This window comes from Glandiceps talaboti, chromosome 4 (assembly GCF_964340395.1).
Source record: "Glandiceps talaboti chromosome 4, keGlaTala1.1, whole genome shotgun sequence".
NCBI classification, from domain to species: domain Eukaryota; kingdom Metazoa; phylum Hemichordata; class Enteropneusta; family Spengelidae; genus Glandiceps; species Glandiceps talaboti.
In genome coordinates this window covers 18,718,011-18,745,081 of record NC_135552.1, presented here as the reverse complement: position 1 = coordinate 18,745,081, position 27,071 = coordinate 18,718,011, and the positions used below count along the sequence as shown (strand labels likewise).

Below are 27,071 nucleotides of genomic sequence, written 5' to 3'. Positions count from 1 at the left end.
TTTCACACCGAAGTGGGCTTTTTAAATTCTTTAATTATATCCACTTTAGGTGATACACCTACCAAAATGTAACAGGTCATTTAGGATAACTTTTTTTTTTTTTTTTCTATTTTTTTTGACCAATGAATACCAACTTCATTCTCATGTCATTCTGATTGTTACATACACTTTTGGTATGAAAAAATGACCACAGGTCAGTCACGTATTCCTCAAAATTGATATTAAGTTTTATTTAAAAGCAATCATATATCAAATAATCAGTAGTTATCAATATTTACAGAGGACGGAATGCTTCTAAGCTGTGAAGCAGTCATTTTTATAATAATAGAAAATATACACCATACAGCTCATTACAAAGTTACATTTTCATCTGTTTTATGTACACTGGATATATCTACACAAATTTAATATTATGCTAGTATATAGTGAAAAATTTCTAAAGGTGTATCAAACTACTCTGCACTATATTTGTTGAGTAGAAATTTCATCAAATAATGGAAGTAGGGTTTGGAATTCTATTTTCCTGTGATAGCATATACAGATCTATTCCTATGACTATATATTGCATGCAATTAGACCATATGGTGTTGACAGTACTTGACTACCAATGATGTAAATAATGACTGTATATATGACCATATTATGTGATAAAGAATGAAAGAACATATATATGGATAAAAGACATAACTTTATAGTTTATTTTCACCTGTTAGACTATTTACCTTGCCTTCCTAGCTACTTTGGTATTGTATCTTGCTGTATGTTGGCATTTGTGACTTGAGCTGTCAATCACAAATGTGTAACATTAAAACAATAGCTTTATGCAACATTGTTGCGAATCAATGCGTATATGAACACCTGTAGTAGTGCTACAGTGCGTTTCCAATGACAACAGTATGCAAATAAGTCATTCATTGTGTATATAGCATAGTCTAGACAACATACAGGAATTTGACCTAGCTATGATTTCTGTGATCTTTATTGAAATATAATGAACATTTTATTAAAACTTTGTGAAATTGTAGTATTTGTTTTTGCTTGTGTTGCAAGATTTATATTGCTGAATAAATACATGTGGATGTGAATTCACTGAAACTGGACATTAAGCATGAGACAGGTCATAGAATAACAACAGGCTGTACATGATACATGATATGTACACTAGGGTACTTGTCACCAAAAGACTCATGTATGGTCATCTCAAAATCATATTTGGGATTTCAATTCATAATCATATCTACAACACAAAAAACATGCATCAATGGGTTTAGCATAAAAATTTACAAATATAGCGCAAATGTGGAAATTTGCACAACACTCTCTTCAAGTAATATATTATATTTCTTCCAGTCTGGACGGAGTGATAAATTGACGTTGACTACATCAAGTTCACATCTTTTTGACATCCCTGTTATCAAGTTCACATGCATGATATTCTTGTTGGGACCATGGAAGTACTTCCATGTTGGGACTTAGTCACTCAGCTGTACAATAGCATAAAGTCGTCTCTGTGTACACAATTCCATGTGTTGTTTACAGGGTAAATCAACATGACATATAACTCTATTGTGTGTAAATCTGTCCAGTGGATTCATAGCTGTAATGACTGGGCATTGGAATACATCTTGTTGTTGACCATCAGTGTCATTACTATCAGTAACACTGCTAGGTTTTAGCCAGATAACAGGTAGCTGGGATGGTAGTGGTAACGATGGTTTGTATGCATCATGGTGTATGCTGCCATCTTTGTTATCCCATGATGCATTGTGTAGACACAGACCAGTCAGATAGACACCATAGTCTGGTGGACTTGTTATACTCTCCTTGGAGGACAGTATCTATCAATGAGAGAAACAGAGATAGCTTGCTATAGAATGGTAAATTTACTTTGTGTGTATATAAAATGTATGGGTGTGTGTGTGTATGTGTGCGTGTACGTGAATGTGAATGTGTGTGAATGTGTGTGACAGTGTGTGACGGTGTGTATGTACATACATATGCACATTATCAATATCATATGTATGTATGTATGTATGTACGTACGTACGTGTACATATACAGTGTGTATATGTAAAATTTGAAAATATTGGGCATTTGACTTTTTCAGAATAATGTAGGAAGTATGAGTAAAATATTAACTGGCTGTAACACCAACAAAGCTACTTTCAACTCAAAGCAAGAGATTCAAACCAGTACATAAGGAAGAGTTATATAAAAAATACTCTATGTAATATAGTCAGTTCAGTAGATCTATAGAATCATTGCGATTGGGATAGTTGTCTACTTACATGTGTCTGCAGTGTCAGTTGTTGACATTCAATGTATTCTCTTCTTGCATGTTCCATCAAAACACACTGTGAGAAAGCCTCTGGATTATTGAACACAGCCAGGTTGTATGAAATAGCAGCTTTCTCTTTGCTACAGTAAGTTGATAAAAGTTCTAATTTGCGTTGTAAAGTGTCAAAGAAATCATCTACAGACAGTTGTACTGGGTAATTAGTTGGCAGCCATGATGAAGGTACCATGTTATCTTTCAGTGCATCCATCATCACTTGCATGGCTGGTGTGCATGCAGTCTCTCCCTTGGCTACAGCTACACACAGATGGACATCAGCATGAATTGTATTTAGTGATTTCTGATATGCAAATACTTCGTTGGCTAGGAAATTATCGACATAACTCAGACTCTCTTCTGGTGCTTGTGGTAATGCTGGTAGTCCCTGTAAATACTTGGTGATGTCCTCCAATGACTGGGAGACGTTGTCTAAAATATCCATTTGTAAACTTGGACCCATGGTTGATATTCCAGCTATCTTCTTGAGACCATTCAGAAGATTACTGTAAGATAGCGAGTGTACAAAGTTTGCTTACTTTTAGATAGAAAAATATGTTGTGAGAAATTATCAAGATGAGTCAATACCATATCAAATGACATTTTGTGTAAATATATTTGATTCACCTCACCCAGAAAGTTTTGATAGATGCATTTCAGATTGTATGTGTGTCTCCGTGTCTGTCTGTCTGTGTTTGAGAGATGGAGAGAGAGAGAGAGAGAGAGACACACACACACACACACACACACACACACACACACGGACAGAGAGACAGACAGAGACAAGGAAAGAGACAGACAGAGAGACAGCAGGCAAAGACAGAGAAAGAGACTGAGAGAGACAGAGTGTGTGTGTAGGTACATGAACAGCATGTATGCATGGGTAGAGACCATATACATTGTATATGAGTTTATGTGTTTAAAGAAGTTCAGACTGACACTAACCCACTATGCATGGTTTGTATTCCAACATAGGCTGTCTCTGCAAGTCCCAGTTGATGAGCTGTCACCTTCTCCCTCATTTGGTCAAATGCTTCTTGGTAACCATGGTAACTACCATCTTCTTCTCGTGACAGATCATCTTCTGGTAGTAGAGATTTAAGTAATGCACTTACACCCATGATGTTCTCTTTCTGTGAAATTAAGACAAAGAGTGTAACGAAACAATTAGAATTCAAAACTAGTATTATCACTTGACAGATGAAATAAGTCTCACCTGTAAGTGATTGTGACTGCTAGATACAAAAGTGTCTGGCCTGTAAGTGACAGTGATTGGCAGATACAACAAATTGTCTTATTTGTGAGTGACTGTGATTGGCAGATACAACAGTGTCTTACCTATAAGTGACTGTGATACAACAATGTAAGTGACTTAGTCTTACCTGTAACTGCTTATGATTGGCTGGTAAGAGACTGGCATTAGCCACAGCTTTGATAGTAGTTTTATCACTGATATCCAGTGTATGTCCACCATAGATAATGTCACCCATAATGTACTGCAGTGCTTCATGGCTATCAATACCACTTATACCAACCATGGTCTGCATACATTTCACGGCTGTGAAAAAATCACAGTGGGACCTGAAAGTACAAACAAGCAAATAAAACATTAGATAAATATGGGACACAAATATTGCAGATATAGTATACTTCTGTTACGATATTTTGCCTGAAATCAAGGCACACCTTGTGATAAGCTATAAAAAGAAAATACACATTCATGTTGAATATTATAAGCAATGACGTAACAGCTATAAATATGATTAGGAACAAATTGCAATGTTCATGTTTCTCTCAGCATGTCACACCTCTACATTTACATACATGAGTGGAATGTGAATTCTGTAGTCCTTCTCTAACATAGAATGTAGGTTTACCTCATAGCCATGCCACTCTGTAGAACAGAATACAGGTTATACAGAGTACATTGTATTTCTAAACTGTGTGTCAGTGAATTTACATGTGATTTGTTTTGAGACTTACCAATGACAATCATGTACAAAGGCATACTGTTGGAAGGTTCGTCTTTGGTTCAAAAGTGAGTGGAGTAATGAAACTGTAAACATCAGGTCACACAATGGCTGTGAAGACAAAATGAATACAAGCTACAATCAGACTCTATCAGGACAAAATTGTATGTAATATGAACAGGTACCTGCACTGAAATTTTCATCCAGAGAAAAAAACAACATTTTTTGCTCCGCTAAAGTTTGAGTACTTTGTGAGACACTATTACAGTATGTATGTATATTGAGATGGTGTTTGATGACAAGTTGTCTGGTCAGTTCACTAGCACTCAAATCGGGGACTCATATACAGTAATTATGAACTTTTGGGAAGACTACAACAGGAAATGCATTTCTTTTCCAAACCACTAGAGGGCACACTGATATCTATTATGTCAGGATATACTTTCACATCAATTGTGTGCAAAATGGTTTCTTAACCACAGAACACTGTATTTACCTACTATGTTTTAACTTGATATGCTATTGACTTATCACAACATGAGTTATGACAGCATGCAAGGAGTAAAGTTGTATTTCAGATTGTAAGTGAAGTTTTGGCCTGGATTCAAACTTACCTTAGATTCTGTCACTCTTGTCAAATGTTTATTTGCATAGCTTGTTGCAATGCTATCATTGTAACATTGCTGTAGTAAGGTCTTGAAATTAGAACTGGTCTCACAGGCTACTTTGTAGCCATGTTGTACAACTAAACCTACAAGGACAATTACATAGTTACACAGTGATACACACAACATAATTTGATAAGCTCAGAGCTTTCAACTACAAACAATCAGTCTTGTTCACTCCATGATAGATGGTGCTGTTTATGATCATGTCACACAGAGAATGCTCCCATAGATCTTAGGGAGAAAGTACCGCCCCCTCATCTCTGTTCAGGTTGTTACACAGTATTTACTTGTTGTGATGACTATTTATAGGTTAGAGTTTGAGATAATTACAGAGACATCTTCCTCGATAAGTTTGGGAGGAGCAAAACTTATCCATGAAGATCTCTCTATCGAACTCTACCGAACCTATAAGTCAACCACTGGTTGTGATTGACAGTATCAAAATTGTCACTCAGGGTCCATACAATGGATTGATATGTAACAGTGTTGCAAATATACATAGTGTGTCAAGTGCGTTGAGGAGAGGGTCAGAGGAGGCTGGAAGGGGTGCAGAGCATGATGGGTAAAAATAACTGCGAAAGCTCATTACGCAGTGAGCCTCCATTGTGTACGTTTGTGAACGTACGTTTACAATGGTGGCTGGCTCAGTGGTCACCAGCCATACTCGTAGTTTGGGGCATCAACTCGCCGTAACTTTCACAATAATTCATCATATTGGATACTATAAAAGCGAACATTTCGACTGATATTTCTCCCTCCGTGCTAGTAGAATCGATTTTGGAATTATTGATAGGAATACTGTGATTTTTCGTGGAGAATACTTGACCCCGCCGAGGTCGTAAATTTCGGTCCGGTTTTTCGCCCGTTTGTAGTTTCGCCCAAAATTTACAAAATTTTGCAAAGGAGATGGATTCTTGTGTACTTTTAAATGGCTATAGTTAGAAATAGACAAGGTCTACTCAAGATTTGCGGTAGAAAGTGGGTGATCCGCCCCGGAATCGAAGGTGACCTCCATTGACAAGTGATGTGACGTGACAATGCAAACAGGCGAGTTTCTCACAACTTGCTCAACTACTACTGTAATTTAAATCACCATGCACACCCAATTTCATCATTGACCCTACACGAAAGGGTATATGATTTCGCACATGTTTGAGATATTTTCAAGTAATATGTAACTTGCAAATACGATATCACCCTGCAATCGGGTGTAATAGTGACACCAGGATGAAGGTAACTCGGGTAAGCGGGTCGTATTTTTGAGTGCAGTGTCCCAAGTACAGCTCCTCAACTTTATTCAGTCTAGCTGACTAAAACGTTAGATGTCTACCTTCCAAAATACAAACATTTGCTCAAAAAAAAATTAAATAAATAAATAAATAAATAAATAAATACAACTTCGGCCTTTGTATTATAAAGTTATATACTGCCACACATTGTGCGAGTCTCTCAGTTTCGCATATTTTAATCCGACATGGTTTTGCTCGTCTGGCAACATACATGTAGCAAAATGTGCTCAGGCTACGCAAATTGTGGTAATGTATGATGAGTATTTTTGATCATATAAGCATTGCGAAATATTATATAACTAGCAAGGTAGATGTAATATATGTAATTTTGAGCTGGAATGGCGAGATTTGATATTTTGAGTGATTGGCATGAAAGCCATGTGAAGAGGAAAATATTCACTATGTGGATCCGTAATACGAGTGCTTTCTGAACATATTAAATCTCTGACATAAAATAGGCCTTGGAGGTCTCAGTTGTTTATCATACAAATTTGTAATACATGACGTTGTTGTACATCAATTTTTTTAACAATTAGTTTGTAAGATGTAAGCTAAATTATTTCTTTAGCTATCATCAGGGGGTAGGAAATGGGTTTGCGTTAAATTACATTCAGGTCTTTTTCTCACAATCAAGACACATTTATAGAAGTCAACACAGAGATGGTTTAATACGAGACAAAATGTAACATGAAGAACAGAAGAAAGTCCAGATTTGGCACAGCAAATCGACTAGCGATAGCGACGAATCTGAAAATAAACAGAAAAATGTCTTGATAAGAGTGAAAAGGACAAAATTTTAAGGATACAAGAGGAAATGCTGACAATTGGATTAGTGTTACGTGTAACGATCAATGCACGACACGAGAGTGTCAATAAACACGTCCGGCCAGCAAGTGTAGGACAGCCGTCAATGGCCAAGCCACTTTGCGTGTTATTATATGCACGCACAATGGGTCGCCATCTTGAAAACATCGAAATTCAACAAAAAGTAGTGACAATTTACGCACATTATAAATTGGGGTATTGGGAAGATCCCTGCAGAACCATGAAATTCATGACGGTAATTAATAGAAAAGTGACAAAAGCATACATAGAAACATAATTTTGTGTTAAAACGACCGAGGTGAAAACCCCGGAAATGTAGATATCGATAACATTGACTTGTCGAGTACCAAAGTTTGTGTTCGTTTTAGATACACTAAACATACTGAAAACACGATTTCCATGTTGCATGACACTTGTAATGGTCATTTTAAAAAATAGTGATAGTTTGAACGAAAGACTAATGACGCAAATGGTAATAAAACGGTAATAAAAGCATCGGGTACTCACCGAGGTCATTAGCGTCAGATCGTATGCTCTATCGCGAAACGGTCACATGGGTGTCACGTGAGACCCCTTCCAGCCTCCTCTGGAGAGGGTGGCGCCGAAGACATTGTTCAACTACTCCCAGTAAGACATCTTCATTGTGAAATAGAAAATTGTAACAAATGAGCAAGTAAGATTCCTATTGGTTGATACACCAGGGTCAACAAAGTTTGACTTTTTAAAACCTAAAATATTGCGGTAAAGAATGATAAGTGAATTACCTGGTAGGCGTACATCTACATCAGACTGTGTTACCATCATGAGTCTGAAGCCAGGATGGATTGACTGTTTGGACTGTACGGATGCTGTACTAACACGACTACTAGATTTACTGACAACATCTTGATGCTCACTTCCCATCTCAATCATATCCTACAAAACAAGACAATTTATAATAATTGAAGTGTGTATAAATAAACACATTCTAAGAGTTTATTATTGTTGTACAACAAGATGAATTATGAAAGCAAATCTAATTTCTGCTCTTTTCATTTTCAGATACTCATACGACAACTTGTAATAGACGCATACAGTACAAGTATCATTAGAATATCCAGCCAAATCACATGGCATGAAGGTAAGTAATAAATTAAATGCAATATATTTAGTTATTACCCTAAGGTCATGACCCAGAGGTTAAAGGTTACACACCTGCAGGAGGTAAATCAAATCTTTACTCCACTCTGTAGCCAGGTGACAGTTACTGAGAACCACCCAGTCTCCAGCTTTCATACTGTACTGGATCATTGCAACAGCTTCATTCATTTGTTCAATTGTTCCCAATGGCACTGTGTGAATCTGACCCTCCATGTTATGTGTTTTCCCATAATGCATCACTTCTAGTACAGGGTCAAAAAGGCAATGACCTAGACCACGAGATAAAAATGTGTTAAATAAAACATTGCACCATACACTATACTGGTATACATTGTACTAAGTCACAGGCTAGTTGTGTTGAAAGAAGTCTGTGTGATCTACATAGAATAGGAAAAAGTCGACTGGATCCCATCAATCCTCAAACTGCTGGACATTCTGTTTAGATATCTGCATTTCAGTAAACAATATTTATTGCAGTCACACACTTATGTCATTTTTTTAACAGGTGGTGTCAATTTATTTGCCTGTGTAATTTAATATTAGCTGCTGCAACTAATGGCAGTAAGTATCAAATATGTCATGCTCTTAACTTGTCTGTGACCTAATCTAATAATCAGATTAGATGTGTGAGAAGTCCGACTTTTGTTACAGGCCTTCGCGTTGTAACAGTATGACATGACATCAACTATGTTATAGTGCCCTCAGTGGTGGCATATAGTGACAGTATACCTGTCCTACAGAACCTTCAATGGCGATATATATTGAGGTAGTAACTATATCATAGCGCCCTCATTGGTGAAATACTGTAGCATAAGTACAGATACGCACTTTGTGTGAACACACTGACTGTAACTACACTACAGCATGTTTTTACCTTTAGATGCATTGAAATCTTGACTACTGCTATAACTAGCTGGTAGGATAAACACTATTGGTGTATGTTGGTCTGCTGTCATCAGCACCTTCTCTATGTTGTAACTTTCAAACTTGGCGATTGAAGCTCCAAGTTGATATACAGTGATATCTTGACAAAGCTGGGATAGCTGTACGTACAAATGATCAACAAAGAGAAAATGTTATTTTACATACTAACTTCACAAAAATTATTGAAAAAATCCCTGTCAAACAATCTTTTTTCTATGTTAATACAGCACATTTTTAAGGATTAAATTTGCATGTATAAATGAATTTGTAACTCCATTTTTCAATATATAAAGCAATTTTTTCTTCTGCAGTCTCATGCAATTGTAAATCATACCATTTTCCCATTGTTTATGGATAGAATCCATAGTTATATATATAAATGAGAATTCTTGACAAACTTGCATGTGCTGCACAATGACAACCTCATGTTATTGTTAGTTGGCTGGACAAATTTGATGTGTATAATTCCACTTCCCTTCCCTCCCACAAGAAAGGAGTCAAAACACAGCAGTATATGTGATGCAATGCTAAATAATACCATACAGGTGGCCTGTGTTCATTCTTGTTTTTGATATGGTTAGACATGACAAATTACAAAATAAAGAACAAAAAGACATTTCAGTGTTGTAGTTTAGGAATAAAGAAAACTACCAATTATGTCTAGTCTACACAAACTGGTGGTAGTGGTGCCATCACTTTGTTGCCAACACTAGTGACTTTGATCTGTTCACAATCACAGTGTCAGTCAGTTAACTCACCAAGTGTGGCTGCATTATTCTCCACAATATAGCTTTCTGCATGATATTTAGATGTGCCTGGTTGTCATCGGGAACCAGAGATAACAGTACTGGTGTGCCCTGTGTAGTAGAATGGATCAGACAGTAAAATGAACTGTAACCATGACGCTATTTTAGACAGTACAGGTATTCAGACAATTGAACTATGTCTAATTAAAAGCATGCAGACATATATTAATAATTTGCAACAATAAGCACACAATGTGACACATTGTATCAAGAAATTTCTATACCTAGAGATGTATTATGTCTACAAGTCTATACATTGTAATACAATGTATCAAAGTCTAAACACTGTGATACATTATAGCAACAAAAACTGCCACTTCTTCATTTATAAATGTATTTCAAATTGCAAAGCAAATTTCCACACAAGCCAGGTGTGACTGCCAAGATGGCCAAAGCCAAATCTCGCATGCTACAAGTCTCGTGAAGCCATGCATCACCTGTCTGCGGTAATATTTAAACCACGCTCAACGGAGCTAAACCAAATATTACAAATTCATTGGTAAAAACAACAACATACATGATACAGTGCAAATTATAACCACAAAAGTCATATTCAGATTTAAAGTTTACCTCAAAGTATTCTTGCCACTGCTTGGTGTATTTCAGAATAGAGTCTCTAAGACCCTCAAAGTCTTCTAGATCTTCCAGTACTCCAAAATCCAACCATGCCTATGAGACAAGGGTAGAAACAAAATACCTTCATGTCAATAACTTTATTTATCCCCAATGGATATTCATTTGGCTAATCTCAAACTCCACATTATGAATGCGACTGTGTAAATTTTATTTCCAAACATTTTCACCCAAAAGTTTAACATTGCTGAGTGCCAGTACAGACATCCTTCATAATATGATCAAGTTGTGAGAGAAGACACCAAGGTTCAAATTTAAAATTAAAATTTTTTTTTTACCTTTTCCGAGATCCATTCTGGTTTATCTTTGATGTCCTTGATGTCAATCATATCCAAGTTTATGCCATCCACAAAGACAGACCATTCATGATTGGTTACTCCACCTGTCAATCTTAGCTTCTCCATGGCAACAAGGAAAGCAAATAGTTGTGAATGTTGATTGGATACAGCCGTGGCAATCCATTGGTGGATACTCCTTGTCAATACATCAGTTAGCTCACTAGCCCTAGCTTTAGCAGAGAGGCCACCAGCCCCAGCTTTGCCTGTACTACGAGATTTGATGGCTTCCTCACAGACACTGATAAATGCCATCAGTTTGAAGTGATACAGTGGGTGTAACTTGGGGAGGTGTTTGATAACAGAGTACAGAACTGAGCCATGTTTGGCTACAGGGATATAATTCTTTCTTTTTCCGTCTAACTGTTCAGCAAAGAGTTGAGTTTCTGCAATGTTGGTTTGTAAACTAAATGTCTGTGTTTGGCAGGAAATTAATGCTGGTAACATATCATCCTCTTCCAACACGCTGTTCTTCAAGTTCAAGGTTTTGTCAAGTATTGCATCCTGTAATAGATGGAAGAGAGAGAGAGAGAGAGAGAGTGTGAGATTAGGAATGCAGCCAATGGCAGCGTATCACAATTGATGACAACAAAACTTTTGGGGATAGGGAATCTGCTTTTAGAGGTGTATATACAACATATCACAGTTCTATTATATAACTACTGTATGTGAAATAATAGCAAGGTAGTATAAAGTTCTGAAAAGGGGGTAGGGTAGGGGTGAGGGGATGGGTGAATGGAAGTGTAGGGGAGGATTTCTTTCTTGTCTGTGGTCTTATTGAAAAGAGCAGTACAGGGTTATAATTGTCAAAAAGAGACACTTGAGATAATTTCAGTAAACACATAGAACAAGTCTCAAATTGCAAATGTTACGGTTCCCTTGTTACCCTGTTTAAAATTACATTTAATACTAATATTGTCATAATGAAAATTACATTCCAGACTGTACAGCATTGTAACAAAACAAAAAACAACCAAATTATAAAAAAATACTCATCATGTAATTCAGAATAGAGTAAATACCTGAACTTCCTGTAACTGTTGTTTATAATGTCTGAGATCAGACTCAATGGATCGGTGTTGGTTTTCATACTCTGGTCTTTCTATTTTCATGGTGATCTGTAGAATTCTATCAAAGACACCTTGTTGACTGATGGACAGGTCAATGACTGCACTGTGTTGCATCGGTAGTGGTAGTAGCCCTGGACCTGGTAGGACAAAATAAATACACCAATCAATCAATCAATCAATCAATCAATCAATCAATCAATCAATCAATCAATCAATCAATCAATCAATCAATCAATCAATCAATCAATCAATCAATCAACAATTAACCAACCTACCAATCTATTGCACACAACACATACAACACACACATATGATACATACATACACACACACATACATACATACATACATACATACATACATACATACATACATACATACATACATACATACATAAATACATACATACATACATACATACACACATACATACATACATACATACATACATACATACATAAATACATACATACATACATACATACATACATACATACATAAATACATACATAAATACATACATACATACATACATACACACACATACACATACATACAGACAGACAGACAGACAGACAGACAGACAGACAGAGACAGACAGACACACACACACACACACACAAACACACACACACACACACACACATACACACACACACACAAACGTACAGCCAAACACAAACACACACATATACATGTATATAGTTTGAGTTGTTTTTATCAAGATCTCATATTTTCATTTCTGAAGTTAAAAAGCAATGCATAACTGTTGATAGTAAAATTGAATTGTAAATCAACCATCATTGTATTCATATAGTTTATAACAATTTGTCCTATGATCTATGTGAATCCGAAACATTAAAAATCCAATTATAGATGATATTAGTGATATTTTACCTTTGATAGTTATAGGTACAGATGTAATCATGTACAGTTGAAAGGCTGGGTTATAATCAAACTCATTGCCACCAATCTTGATATGTTGTTTACTTGTATCTTCCTTGTCCACTGTTACATTACGATGTAATAAATCATACAGTGCATAGTCCGGTGGCAGTCTCTCAATGTTTGTTATCACCAATGTCACTCCAAACACTACTGCATGGACTATCTTAGAGTTGAAGTTAACATCATCAGCTGAGATTATCCATAGATTATCAGCTGGTTGATCAAAGTCTGGCTCAATATCGATATCCCAGGCTTCAAACTGATCTAGTTCACTAGCGCCGTGTATATCTGTAGCTGTCTCACTATCTGTGTAGTGGTCTTTGGCCATTGTACCGGTACCAGACAAAGCATCGCCAAAACTACAATAAAAATAAATAGATATGAAAATTGATCTTCTACATTATCAATGTCATATTTAATTTGGATCACTGTGTTCTGTATGTATTAACCATACACTGAATGGCAAGATGGAAGACTTGTTGATATACGTAATGTGTTTGTATAAATTAACTTCACCTCTGACCGTTAATCTGATCCTCTCTCTCTTTTGTAGGTCAGTAATCGCTCAATGTATACAATGGAACTCTACAATCACCGTCTCTCTACCTACCTGGTAGTTCTTGGAGTGAAGTCATCCACAATCCCTGTCACTGTGTCGATACCGGAAGTTAGTGTCAGTCTTGTATCTCTATCAATGTCTTGCTGCTCATCACCTTCTGACATCCATTCATCATCTGCAATAACACCGCCTCCTGTTACCATGGAAACGTCCAACCCTTCTCTTTCATCAGCATCTGCTACATCTCGATAAATGAAGTAGAAGACTTTTAGTAAAAATATTTTACTTGAAATTTTGTCAAATATATTTTAAGCGTTTCTATTAATTGTGTTCTTATATCATCACAATGTTGATATAACATTATATTTTATTTGGCAGACTCTTCTCATTATGGGTGGTTCTTCAAACAGAGGTATGACCAGGAAGTTCTGTTCTCAGACTGGTAATGTGAAATACTTAGTATGTTGTTGTGTTGTGTTGTGTTGTGTTGTGTTGTGTTGTGTTGTGTTGTGTTGTGTTGTGTTGTGTTGTGTTGTGTTGTACATGTACATGTATTGTATTGTGTTGTGTTGTATTGCATTGTGTTGTGTTGTGATATGTTGTGTTGTATTGTGTTGCACTATATTGTTGTATTGTGTTGCATTGTATTGTATTGTGTTGCATTGTGTTCTGTTGCACTGTGTTGTGTTGCATTGTATTGTGTTGTGTTGCATTGTGTTGTCAAAAGTTGTAATGTATATGATTATAATGAATCAATGATTAGACCTCACAAAACTATGAAAATATGACATAGTAGTTTACCTGTAGTAGTGTTATCTATTGTGTTCATATCATCTGTATCGTCTTCCTGTGATGTCATAGTAGTCATGTTGTCTTGTAATAATTTAATCCAAGTCTCAGCCTGTCTATCTGGGTCTATAAGTAGTGGCCAACTGTACAAGCCATCACAGACACAACTCCTCATAATCAAAGCGTTGTTAATAGCAGCTGTATCATGTGGTATACTGCGATAATGCCAGTCAGTCTGTTCCTCGACTGAACTCAGTAAAACTACAGGAAAAATATATGAGAGATATTATCTGATGTAACTCCTTATGATCAAAGCATTTGTAATAGCTCTTTTATTTTGTGGTATATACTGCAGTAGAGGTTGCTAGACTGTAATATATCTTTATGGCAACTACACCCTATCAGCCGCCAATTTGAAAGGACGGGCTGCTACGGTGTACCCATATGGTATACCCTACAGACTATAGTAATGCTACTGGTAGTCATTTTGTTGTTTCTCTATTGTATTTAGTCTGTACGGTACACCCTGTCAGGGCGCCCTCACACATTGGATAACCCCTGCATGAATGTCATATCTTACATGCTACAGACGATATTGTACCTAAAGAAATACAAAATGATTATACATATTATGAAGTACTGGTATATCCTCTGAGATTACTGTGTTAAATGTCTGTCTTCAAAAATGTTGATTATTGAATGCTAAATAGTTAACTTTTTTATTATCATGGTATTATAGTGCCACACTTTGAATTTCCACCTAGCACATATCAACACTTATAAAGTATAATACTTCTCTCTCTATTCTAAATCAAATATATCTATATATACAGTATTCTTTTCAAAACCAAAATAAAATATCAGAAATTATCACTGTCCTAGAATAGTAAATGAAGGAGCTTGACAACATACAATCTATGCTACAGACAGATCAAAACAATGCCCTCAGTGGCTTTTTCAGTGTGTTCTTTTGTTTTTTCTATCCCTTGCACAGATGCTAACCTTGTAAAGAGAAATCCTCTCTGACATGGACCACGCCAGCTGGTATTACTGCATCTTGTAATTCACTAGATGGTAGACTATCAATATTTGTATCCGGTGTGCCTTCTCTTCCTATGCTGCTACTGTTATCATCCAGGTAATCAAACATTCCAGCTGCTTTCCCTTTCCCGCTACCAGCACTCCGGGAATCTCTGGATGCTTTCCTGGAAGCTGGCTTGTCCTCCTTGTTAGCCTGAATAACAAGTTCAAGTGCAGGGGTGACAGACTGTGCAGCTACAAGTTCAGAGTCCAGAGTAGGGATGGTAAATTTTCCAGTACGACATCTCTCTATCCAGTCTTGTAGCAGTACTTCCCTGGCAAACTGTTCCATTGGACCATGATAGCATACGCAGGCAGCAGCTAATAAGGCATCTCCTGGTGATGTATTAAACTCACTTTGTGCTTCTGATAGATAACCTTTCCAAGAAGCATTCTGACCAGTCATATTTTCTACCAGATTGGAAGCTTTCGCAATCTGGACTTGGGTACCCTGTAGATAATTAACATTTTATTGTTACACTGGCAAAATACATGTACACATATATAACAAACACACTTTTACTTCCATTATTTCAAATCTTCGATGGAAGTATTTTAACACATAGCTTTTATTACATTTATCAGAGTATACGACAATTGTCATAATTTGAGAATTCTGAAAGCATTGTGGGGATGTAATATTTGTAGATTTGGATGTAAATACTGACTTATATTTCTCACATAAGTGTTGTCAGTTGAAGACCTACATGTTTAAAAACAATGACTTTGTTCTCAAAGTTAAATGTGTATGTTTCATACAAAGTAGAATAGTTGAATCAAACTGCTACAATTTCAAGGGGACCCTGGTGTCAGTTGACAGGGCAAAGGAAGACAAGATTGCTAGATATGAAGTTAATAGTCATTCTACAACTGGGTGTCTGGTAACTATGGCACTTTAGGATTTCTTTCTCAAATGTAAATGAAATGATATGAACACAGACACAAGAGGTAGAATGCATTGATGCCGTGTTCACAGGGATACTTTAACTGTTATCAGCATAGTACCACGGTCAGACATAACAGTCTATCTATATTCAACAGGGATACTTTGACTGTTATCAACATAGTACCACAGTCACTAATACTTCATCAAACATAATACTGTACACAAATACACTTACTCAACACCATTCCTTATCAAGAAATACTGAATTCATTTTTTTTTTTAAATTTGACAATATAAGATCAAAAAATCTATCAGACTTACTTTCATATTTTTCTGCATATTTCGTACAGACTTCTGTGCTTCTTTCTGTGCTTGGATTCTGCCTTCTAACTGAGTCTTTGTTTGTTGTAATTTGACTCTCTTCTCACCCAGTTTCTTCAATGCCTGTATCAACATAATTCAAAAGTATATTTAAATAGCATTGGCTGTTACATAAATTACATAGTTATTTGAAAATTTACAAGTCATGTATTTTATATGGTATCATTTTAAAAATGTAATGAGGTGTTTACTTTTGCACTTATTTATCAGAGATTGAAAGATGTAAGATCAATCACAGCATATCTCAAAATATGTTACATGTCTGTGATGATGTATATGAATATGCCACATTCTAGTTATCAGAAAGACAAAAGATGGTTTAGTTTGGCCACTAGGAGTGCTGTTCAGGAGCAACATTTGGACCAGAAGTGAGAGTCATAGGTAGGAGTACTAAAAGTACTTGACAAAAAAATCATCATTTTCCAGTGTGTCATAGCAACAGTTGTTTGTATGCTCAACCAGTCAAAGTAATCTGTTAGCTTTGTTTCAGACCAAGTATTTTTTAGGAACTAACAGAGTTGTTTTCAGCTACATTTAGTTGACTGCTCTGTGTACTGTCATGTGATTTTAATAGTCCTCATTTTCCCTCATGTGGGGCGCCCTCTTGTGGCACTTCTTTGAAAATAGTTGTAATATGGAATACAGTGTTTTTCAACAGCTCCAACCTTTCGGTGATTATTTTATATCAACAAATGAGTAACTGTTATGAGGGTTAAGAAGCTCACAAAAAAAAAAAATAATCTCACCTCGTCTATCATAGCTTCTTGTGCTGCGATGGCTTCTAGTTTTGGACCAATATTACGATGTATTTCAGCATAGGCATAGATCGCATGAACCCATCGACATAGAGATCCTGCAGGAAGGCTGGCTGTTTGTACCTTCTCTGGGACAAAGTCCGGATCTTGGATAAACAAAACGTTCAACTTGTAGAATATTTCATCTGGAATGTTCTCTTTGTCAAAAAATTCCAAATCCTGAAAGAAGTTTGGTCTGTTCAATAAAGCTTTTCCACTTTCCCAGCTGTAATAAAATAAATAAATGATGAAATGGTAAGCCTGTAAGCATGTAGTATTTGATATGGCAACACAGATGACGTGGTAAGCCAAGATATAGTACGGTAAACCTGGATATTTTCGTTCAAGACTTACTTTCGCTTATTTCGCTGGAAACCCCCCCCCCCCCAAAAAAAAAAAGAAAAAAAAAAAAGAAAAAGAAAAAAAAAAGGTTAATTTATGATTCAAATGCCTTCTTGTACATGAACACAATGTACTAGTATTCTGGTATTTAGTTAAAGTTAGTCTTTAAGAACTATCTCAATTACAAAATTTTCTAGTGGTGAAAATTTCTAGGTTTACAGTATGTGGTAAGCCAAAAGACAGTATTTGAAATGACTACACACAAGATTACATTTTGCAAGTGTATTATGACAACACAATAACATCACTAGAATAAACTGTAAACCTACTATAGTAACATACATTCTCATGAAAGAAGACACTTAAGTATGTCCTTGTAATGAAGTACTGCAAAATACACAATTTTAGAAAGACTGTCTTATGTTGCATTGTCTGACAATTTCATTACAGGCCAGGGTTTCAATCCCAAGTTCTCACATTAGTGCTATCTTATCAGTGAAGCCATAACGAGTACACAGGATTATTCCTTTGTTCTGGACCAACTTCTGCTATCACTTTGCCAGACAAATGTTTTTCACACCTACATTTTCATCCTAATTCAAACAGTTTACTTACTTGTAAGGTTGTTTAAATAACAGACACAATGCATTGACTACATTGATAACCATTTCTGGCGGCGCATGGAAAGTACGAATTTCTTGAACGTCTTTCTGATCTAAACTATTCAATGCATGTAAAGCTGCTTCATAGATCGGATCAATCTGGTGATGATAAAATAAAACAAACTACATAGTTAATTCTGTATATTGTTAGGGATAATTAAATGATACATATCATGACAAAAAAATTGTTCGTTACAGCATATTATAAACCAGCATCCCCCCCCCCCCCCCCCCCCCCCTCGGTATTATGTGTACAACCCATAGCAAATAATACTTGGTGAGTTTATCACCTTATTTTGTTCTTCCTGTGCTTGTTTCTTGAGTTTTTCCATTGGTGCTGACATCTTTGCTATCATTTCTTCATCTTGTGCACATTCTTCTTTTGCCTAGTGAGGACACAAACAGAGATATTAAATGTGATTCAAGTTAAGCAGTCTGATAAACTGCCTGGTGAGGTCACAAAACAGAGATAATCTTGAGAAACTTTGATAAACTAGAACAATTCATTTAACTGCAAACAAGATATTTGCTAACATATGTCATTACATCACATCCATGTACAAAACTCTACATTATTTGAAGAATCATATGTATCAGCTGTAGGACTCTGAAACTGACTCATTTGACAACCAGATAATATTGATTTGTATACAAGTCACAGGGGACCAATCTGATGTTTATAAATTATAGGGTTTTCCTATCAGTTTGGTAATAAATAGAACAGAGAAGAGCATACTGTAAAGAGAATTCTGGTGTGAATTATCTAGAATACAGCATGCAGTAAAGAGAATTCTGTTGTGAATTATCTAGAATACAGCATGCAGTAAAGAGAATTCTGGTGTGATTTATCTAGAATACAGCATGCAGTAAAGAGAATTCTGGTGTGAATTATCTAGAATACAGCATGCAGTAAAGAGAATTCTGGTGTGAATTATCTAGACTACAGCATGCAGTAAAGAGAATTCTGGTGTGAATTATCTAGAATACAGCATGCAGTAAAGAGAATTCTGGTGTGAATTATCTAGAATACAATTGCAATACTGTACCTTTTGGTATTCTCCTTTGGAATGTTCAACTTCTTTTTGACGATGTTCAACAGTTTGTGATGCATCTTGTAACATAGGAGTAAGTCTATCTACTTGTGTGCTATAGTTAGCTATGGTATCGTATGCTACATTGATACGACTTAAGGCTCTCTCATACTTGATCATGGTTTTCTGTCAAATATGAAAATAACAACATTACATTATTAATGCAGAACTTTTACCATGTTTCATAAAACATCTTTTTCTCACAAGTCAAACTGCAATACTACGGATCTTCACATCATAATTTGAATTCATATCAAAGTCAGAGCAGAGTTAATGGTTCCTTTGTTTCACTCACATAATCCTATCAAAATACTAACTTCAAGTTATTCTGAGTGTTCATCAGAAATGAGAAGAAACCAGGTGCAATTCAGATAAAAAAAATCTGATTTTAATGATTTCGCTGTGATATTTCATGCACTACTCTCATGAAAATATTCATAACCTTCTAATATACTAACAACCCTTCAAATTCTCCTCGTAGTCTGTCTCAGGGTATTATGCTTAAAGTTAAGAAAACACAAACATGCACAGACTCTTTCAAAAAATGATGAAATACATGAAATGCTCTTAGACACATGTAGTCTGTAAGGTATGCAGTGATGGGTCGCCCTCACACATCGGTCAACCTCTTTCACTGGTGAGGGCAGAGCAACAGTGCACCCTCTAATGGTAGCCTTTTTGTGGGTCAAAATGAGAAACACTGAGTCACCACATAGTAAGAGATTTTGGTGCATCACTAGAAATTGTGTGCGTCAGTGGCGCACAAATTGGCTTAGTGGGCACACTGCAGAGCAACATGACATATCTTAACAGTCTACTAGACATACTGTGTCTGAGCAATTTTACTTTCATAGTTTTATTTGTATATTTACCTTGTGTCTTTTAGCCAGCTTAGAAGCAATGTGTTTAAACAGATCCACAAATTCTAGGTAGGTTGTTGGAGTAAAGAATTTAATCTTAGATTTGTACAAGCCTTCTACCATATGTTCTGAGGATTGGTGTATATATGCCATGGCATTACAGATTGCTGAGATTTGAGCTGCTGGGTCATCATGACGCCATGGTATATAGTGAAGCTGTTGAAGTAACATATATTGGGATATGATAAATGATATTCTGCTAGATAGGCAATGTAACTATGAGCTCACAACACCTTATTCTAGTTGCAAAATTTTGCAGAAACTCTCAAAAAATTCATCATAAACTTTAAGGGAAGATGATGGCTAAAATTCATTTCTTGGGACGTCTATGACATTTTAGTACACTAAGCAATCAACAACATATGGTTATAACAAGTGTAGGTTTTTTTTCTTCAAAATAGTCTTTCTTAAATGAAACAAGAAACAATATTCATAGCTATAGTACTCAACTATTACGACCCTAGGCTTTCCAGTTCAAAAAGCTATTTCTAAATAGCACGCCTAGTGGCCAAACTACAGAATCTTTTGTCTTTTTTGATAACTGTCATATGAAAGTGACTTTGCAGTAATGAATTTTCAAATATGATTGTAAGAGTAAGACAAACCAAAGTTTAGAGCCAAACACAAAACACATGATAGATAAATATTTTAATCATCCTGTGCAAATCAACGAAATTTGTCAAAAGTGGGTTTTGACAATTTTATAACAGTTACAGTAATTAATAAGTTACTAGACAGAAAACAAAAAATATTGCAGACAGACTGACTTGATATCAGTTTTTATGATTTTTGACTTTTTTAAACATAAAAAGTAGTGCATGCATACCCTTCCTGTTTGTTTATCTGTTGTCTCTCTTCTCATCCACTGTGTAGCGACACTAACCAATGCTTCGTGTGTCCATGGAAAGTACACATCAATGCAACAACTACGGGATAGTAGGGCTGGAAACTTTTGTAACATAGTGATGGCCTTACAGTAGTTAATGTCTGAAATTCAAGGTCAACAAAGTGTCAATAAGTCAAGTTATACCATGCATGAGCCACGTTGAACAAATATATGGAATATATTCTCTGGTCGTTGTACATCACAACAATGCACATCTATGTCATGGCAACGGGCGTCTACATCACTGGTTCTGCTGTGTTTGAAATATGTCTTTTTATTACATGAAAATTATTTTTGGTGTGTTTATGCATGCAGTGATATAATTTTTAATTTTTGTGATTAATATTTAGGCAGCTAGGTACATTTTGAAGGCTAACACAATCTTGTAAACATTGAAATTGAGCCTAGCTCGAAACTTCTGTTTTAACTGTTATTTCTTGGACTGTTTGAACAACTCACTGCTTCCAATGTATTGTACAAATGTATGAGGTTTGTCATGGTGAGCAAGCTGTTTGGCACTGTTGTTGCATTGTTGATGATCGAATGATCGACTTGTCACATACTCTTGTGAACTTTAGCGGACAAGAGTGACATGGTATTGTTATTATTGAAATACTTCTGTAGACAGTTATAATTTTGTCAAAAGGACCCTTCTAGAGCATGGCAGTTAGTGATCCAAAAAGTCATCTAGTGAGCTCCAGATTCAACAAAGTAAGCATATGTTGCAAAATATTACTGATCAGACTAACATGTGAAAGATTATTGTAAAATGAAAGACATCCAACAGGGCCAAAGAATAATAATGTCAGCAATCCAAAAATAAAATAACTGTACAGTGTACAAACTGCAGAACCAAAGAATAATAGTGTCTGAGATATGATTGGCCAATATTAAAGATAAAATGTGGTGTGCACGTGACAACTGCATGAAAGGTTCACTGGTTAAATATTGATTCATGTACCATGGAGGTAATAAGGCCATGATAAGATGAGTTTATAGTTCACTTATTAAATAGCTTTATTTTGATATTACCATGGTACTGCAAACGATTTATTAGGGGCCTGAAGACAGTTTGTTCACATTCCTGAACAAGACACACAGGTGGACACCATCATGGCTACTGCTGCTAGTATGTTGACAGACCAAGACACACAGAGGGACAGCATCATGGCTACTGCGGTTAGCGAGTCCACAAACAATTTTCTTGACAAGATAAGTGAGAAGCTTATTTGTTGTTCACTCTGCCGTCAACGTTACAAGAAACCTAAAATTCTACCATGTCTACATACATTCTGTGAAAACTGTTTGGTTTCTAGAACAGGTACAGGTGATGATAGTAGTCTGAAGTGTCCGGCTTGCCTCAAATCATGTCCTCTGCCCAATGGCATAGTTTCCAAACTGGAAACAAACACTTTCATGGCCTACTTAATATACATGGTTGAAGTAAGAGAAACTCAATCAACTGAAGTATATCATGATGTGCTGGAGAGCAGTTATACAGAAAATCACTGTCAAGTCCATAAGGATGATAAATATAAACTTACTCTCTATTGTGAAACCTGCCAAGAACTTATTTGCTCACACTGTTTTCAAGTTACACACAAAGAACATGAGAACAGGGACATGCAAATGGAAATAAGTGAACTATGCCAAACTATGACAGCTCTGATGACAAAACAGGAAAGGAAAATGGACAACATTAAAATGAGAATGGATGACATCAACTCACTATTTAAAGAAGAAAAGAGGAAAGTGAAAGAGAAAGCTGAGGAGGCTATCAAAAAAATCAGAGATGACGAAAAGAGGTTGCTAGGTATATTGTTTGATGAGCATGCCTCTCAGTTGAACGACTTAAAAGAACTTTCTGATGAACTTGAGATTCAAAAGAATGCCACCAACAACATCAACAGCTATGTACAAACATTACAGGCAAGTGTCAATTTACATCCAACTGAACTTAATACTCTAAAATACATCATGGATGGAAAAGGAATGGAGTGTGATATACATAATGAGACCATTAATTTAAAACCACAAATTGATGGAGGGAACAGCCTTGGAGAACTGGCGACAAATTTCTGTGCATCAAAATGTACAGTTGAAAATATTCCAAAAGGAATTGCTGAGGGGGACTCCATAAATGTGGTTGTCACAATCAGAGATGATGCTGGAAAACAGATGATGATATCACGTGATAAAATGAAAGTAACACTACACACACCAAAGAGTGGTATAGAGAATGTTAAAGTGAGATACAACAATGATGGCACATACAGTGCAACTATCAACACACCTAACTCTGGTGAATATGACCTTGATATCAGAGTTAGGAATAAATCACTACCAGGACTACCTGCTAAGATTACCGTCAGAAAAGGATTAATAAGATCAATAGGGAAAAGAGGTTCAGGAAAAGGAATGCTCTGTGACATTAATGGAATCGCCTTAAACAAGCAGGGTGACATTGTTACAGCTGATGCGGGTAACAAGAGGCTACAAGTTATAGATACAGATGGCAGATGTAAAGAAATTCTGAAATTTGCAGAAATTGAAAACTACAGGCCTCGTGATGTTGCAGTATCAGCTGATAACAATTACTTTAGTATAGATCATCATAATAAGCAAACAGTGGTATGTAATGACAAGGGTACATTGATAAAGCGATTTGGGAGTAACCACCTGAATTTTCCTTGGGGTATTGCGATAAATCCATTGAATGGGAATGTGTATGTATCAGACACAGTATGGAATGGTTCATATGTCAGAGTATTTACCCAAGATGGTTATTTAATCAAATCAATTCCTTGTCCTGGCATAAGAACAGACTGTTATCACATTGCCTTTGACAGGCAAGGAAAGTTGTATGTGGTAGATTATATCTGGGGATGTGTTCTGGTATTCAACAAAGATGATCAGTACCAGGATCAATTTGGCCGTGGTAAACTGAAAGATTGTCGCGGAATACACGTGGACAGTGATAACAATGTATATGTCAGTTGTGGAAGTGTAGTACACAAATATAACAAGTCTGGCGTTCATGTTTGTGTTTTTCAAAATGATAGAAGCTATACACCACAAACCCGCGAGCCAAAGTATTACGGGATAACATCAACAAATGACATCCCACCAAGGATTATTGTAGCTGACTTAAGACAAGCATTATGTATTCTACCCAAAGAGTGACTACACAATGTAATCCAGCATTATTCTTCTTCTAGACAGACAGAAAACACACCACTGTAAACAGTGTTTATATTACATAGAACTAGAAGATATGACATACAGGAGAGAACACTTTTAATACTAGTTTTTCACTCATCATTTGCATAGCATTGATCAACAGTTGTTGATTCTGAACATGAACATGACAATTGACACATTTACTATGTTGTATCAAGTGAAATATACATGCGGTAGATTGAGTGGTGTAACCCTAATTTTCCTCAAGATACTCTGAAATAGCTAAATATGAAATTTACTTATCAAAAGTTGCACAAATGCTCTCCCAGACACACAAGAAAAAATTTGTTAAACATCATGTACATTTTCATTACAAAATAATAAAAATCAATAACAAAATGTTACCAGATTACTTATTATTTTAGCAAAATACACTGGAATCGGGTATTGCTACGGGTGTGGTCATTGTTGCTAGGACCAAAGGAAAAAATGTTGAATTTCAAATTAACACTACCTAAAGCACAGTACAGGTAGAAAGCAAGTGTGACTTACCAGTAAAATCTATACATACAATTATATGCATATTATTACACACACGTCTGTAATATCTCTCTACAGCCATCTCAAGGCGCTGACCTCGATGACCTCCGCCCTTTGACCCTGGTAGCATAGCTGTTGCTATTTCCTCAGTTTCATCCTCATTATAAAGATTGGGTAGGGTACCTGTCGTGATGGAAGTCAAATATCAATAATCATACTCCATGAATTCAATAAGCTAAGATCAAATCTGGACCTGACATACACTTTCAACATAATCCATCAAATAGACAGATAATTACACAGCTTATTTTGATTCTATAGACTTTTTTTCACAGCATACAATTATTTCTAAATAACACTATACATATATTTGTAATTGAAGAGCTTGTAATACAACTTGATTTTGAATATCTAAGATAGCAAACTAATTTCTCAATGACACAAGCTGACAATACTACATTCATTTTGATTCATCAGCTGGGATGATGACTTGAACTGTTTTTTTTCCCCTAAGGTTTGAACCCTAGTCTGTAAGGTACGCCATGGCGGGGCGCCCTCACACATCGGCCAACCCCTACCCCACCTAGAGAAGAGGCCGGTGAGGGCGAAACGTCACGACTAGTTTGAACGCCAGTAACAGAGGGAAATCTGGTAACACTTTCAAAACTTTGTGCGACCTGGGACTCTAGTAAATTATTCTGGGAACTCGTCTTGAATGATCTACTGACCTAACTTAAAGAATGCAATGTCAGATATTTTATTACCTTTTTATATCAAGTATAATGTAATTATAAACGAGGCCATTACATTTCAGTGTGTAATTTACAATTTAAGTTGTTACTATGACAACCCTGATTATTACAGATTCTTACCTTGCATCATAAATGCTGATACGTCTTTCATGCATTCATCACCCATACTGTCTCTGACTAGCAGAACCACTGGTTTTCCCTGTAAGCCAGCAACATGACTTGCATCTTTCATATACTGTCTCAGTTTCTCTCTGTTAGTCTGCATATCTCCCTTAGTAGATGGTTTAGGTTCATACAGTTTACATCTAGCCGCATAGGCAGCAAGTTTAGTCAGTGTGGCTCTACCAGTACAGTGTGTTTTACCGAGAAGAAGGGCGTTACCTCCAGTCATACTCTGAAATTACAAACATATACAACAGGAGTAGGATATTATTACATATGTACCATGGAGATTACTTGCACAGGTGTGCACACATACTAGTGGTATTTTCACTGCAGTGCAATACCGAAAAAACTATTGCATACCTGTATGCAAATGATATGCAAATGATCACACAGTCGTTCATTCTACATGAAAGTGTGTGATAACATAGTGTCATTTTTACGGAAATTTGTTGTTTTGGATAAACATGTGTAATAATAACAGAACCCCCATGCCATGTGAGTTCCAGTGTAGGTACTCAGGGGTATTCGCACTCATGCTTGCAATGTTTTCTGCTGCACTTTCACTCACTACACTCGTGAAAGTACCTCCCTACTGAGACTATAATTAAACCAACGTCCATTCAATATCTTATCACTGCTGTATCAACATGTTGCGACAATAGTTTTAGTTTGTGACTATCTTAGTAAACCAAAAGCTCAATGACCAAAGTAATATAACATTTTTTTCAGCCATTCTACTCTAAAACCATATAGTCGTACACAAATCTAAAATGATAACCAATACTTACAAGAACTCTTGTTAACTTAGCAATGTGATGCAATGCTTCTTTAAAGAGAACGGTGTCTAATTTCTTGGATGTAAATTTATCATTATACATTTGTAGACATCTCTGTACTCCATCCATCAAATTACTGTCACTGTTTTCATTATAACCTGTAAGTTAGACACAATACATGACACTATCATGGTGATAATCAGAAAACACCACTTAGTTTAATATTCTTGAAAAACACAACTGAGGTGAGAAACTAATCAAAGATTCAAGCTATTTTTTAATCCATTTACTGAAAGTTCTTTGCACTCCTTGCATACACTCAGTTTAC

At 36.1% G+C, this 27,071-nt stretch overlaps 1 protein-coding gene across 1 annotated transcript in view; it reads right to left on the bottom strand.

The window, feature by feature from the left end:
• Positions 1–248: 248 nt before the first annotated feature.
• LOC144434716 (dynein heavy chain domain-containing protein 1-like) overlaps positions 249–27,071 on the bottom strand; it is a 77,024-nt gene continuing 50,201 nt past the window's right edge. Inside the window, exons 64-90 of the mRNA XM_078123230.1 lie at positions 26,756–26,901; positions 25,923–26,196; positions 25,063–25,233; positions 21,271–21,431; positions 20,397–20,600; positions 19,480–19,650; positions 18,724–18,819; positions 18,387–18,532; positions 17,382–17,655; positions 16,576–16,698; positions 15,291–15,819; positions 14,301–14,549; positions 13,551–13,743; positions 12,890–13,299; positions 11,945–12,129; positions 10,866–11,426; positions 10,525–10,623; positions 9,907–10,005; positions 9,099–9,267; positions 8,279–8,493; positions 7,849–7,999; positions 4,917–5,053; positions 4,316–4,413; positions 3,715–3,913; positions 3,278–3,465; positions 2,289–2,838; positions 249–1,838 (exon numbers count right to left, since the gene is read on the bottom strand). Of these exons, the coding sequence (XP_077979356.1) occupies positions 1,473–1,838; positions 2,289–2,838; positions 3,278–3,465; positions 3,715–3,913; positions 4,316–4,413; positions 4,917–5,053; positions 7,849–7,999; positions 8,279–8,493; positions 9,099–9,267; positions 9,907–10,005; positions 10,525–10,623; positions 10,866–11,426; positions 11,945–12,129; positions 12,890–13,299; positions 13,551–13,743; positions 14,301–14,549; positions 15,291–15,819; positions 16,576–16,698; positions 17,382–17,655; positions 18,387–18,532; positions 18,724–18,819; positions 19,480–19,650; positions 20,397–20,600; positions 21,271–21,431; positions 25,063–25,233; positions 25,923–26,196; positions 26,756–26,901 (6,164 nt within the window). The 3' untranslated portion in view covers positions 249–1,472. The remainder of the gene's footprint in view (positions 1,839–2,288; positions 2,839–3,277; positions 3,466–3,714; positions 3,914–4,315; positions 4,414–4,916; positions 5,054–7,848; positions 8,000–8,278; positions 8,494–9,098; positions 9,268–9,906; positions 10,006–10,524; positions 10,624–10,865; positions 11,427–11,944; positions 12,130–12,889; positions 13,300–13,550; positions 13,744–14,300; positions 14,550–15,290; positions 15,820–16,575; positions 16,699–17,381; positions 17,656–18,386; positions 18,533–18,723; positions 18,820–19,479; positions 19,651–20,396; positions 20,601–21,270; positions 21,432–25,062; positions 25,234–25,922; positions 26,197–26,755; positions 26,902–27,071) is intronic.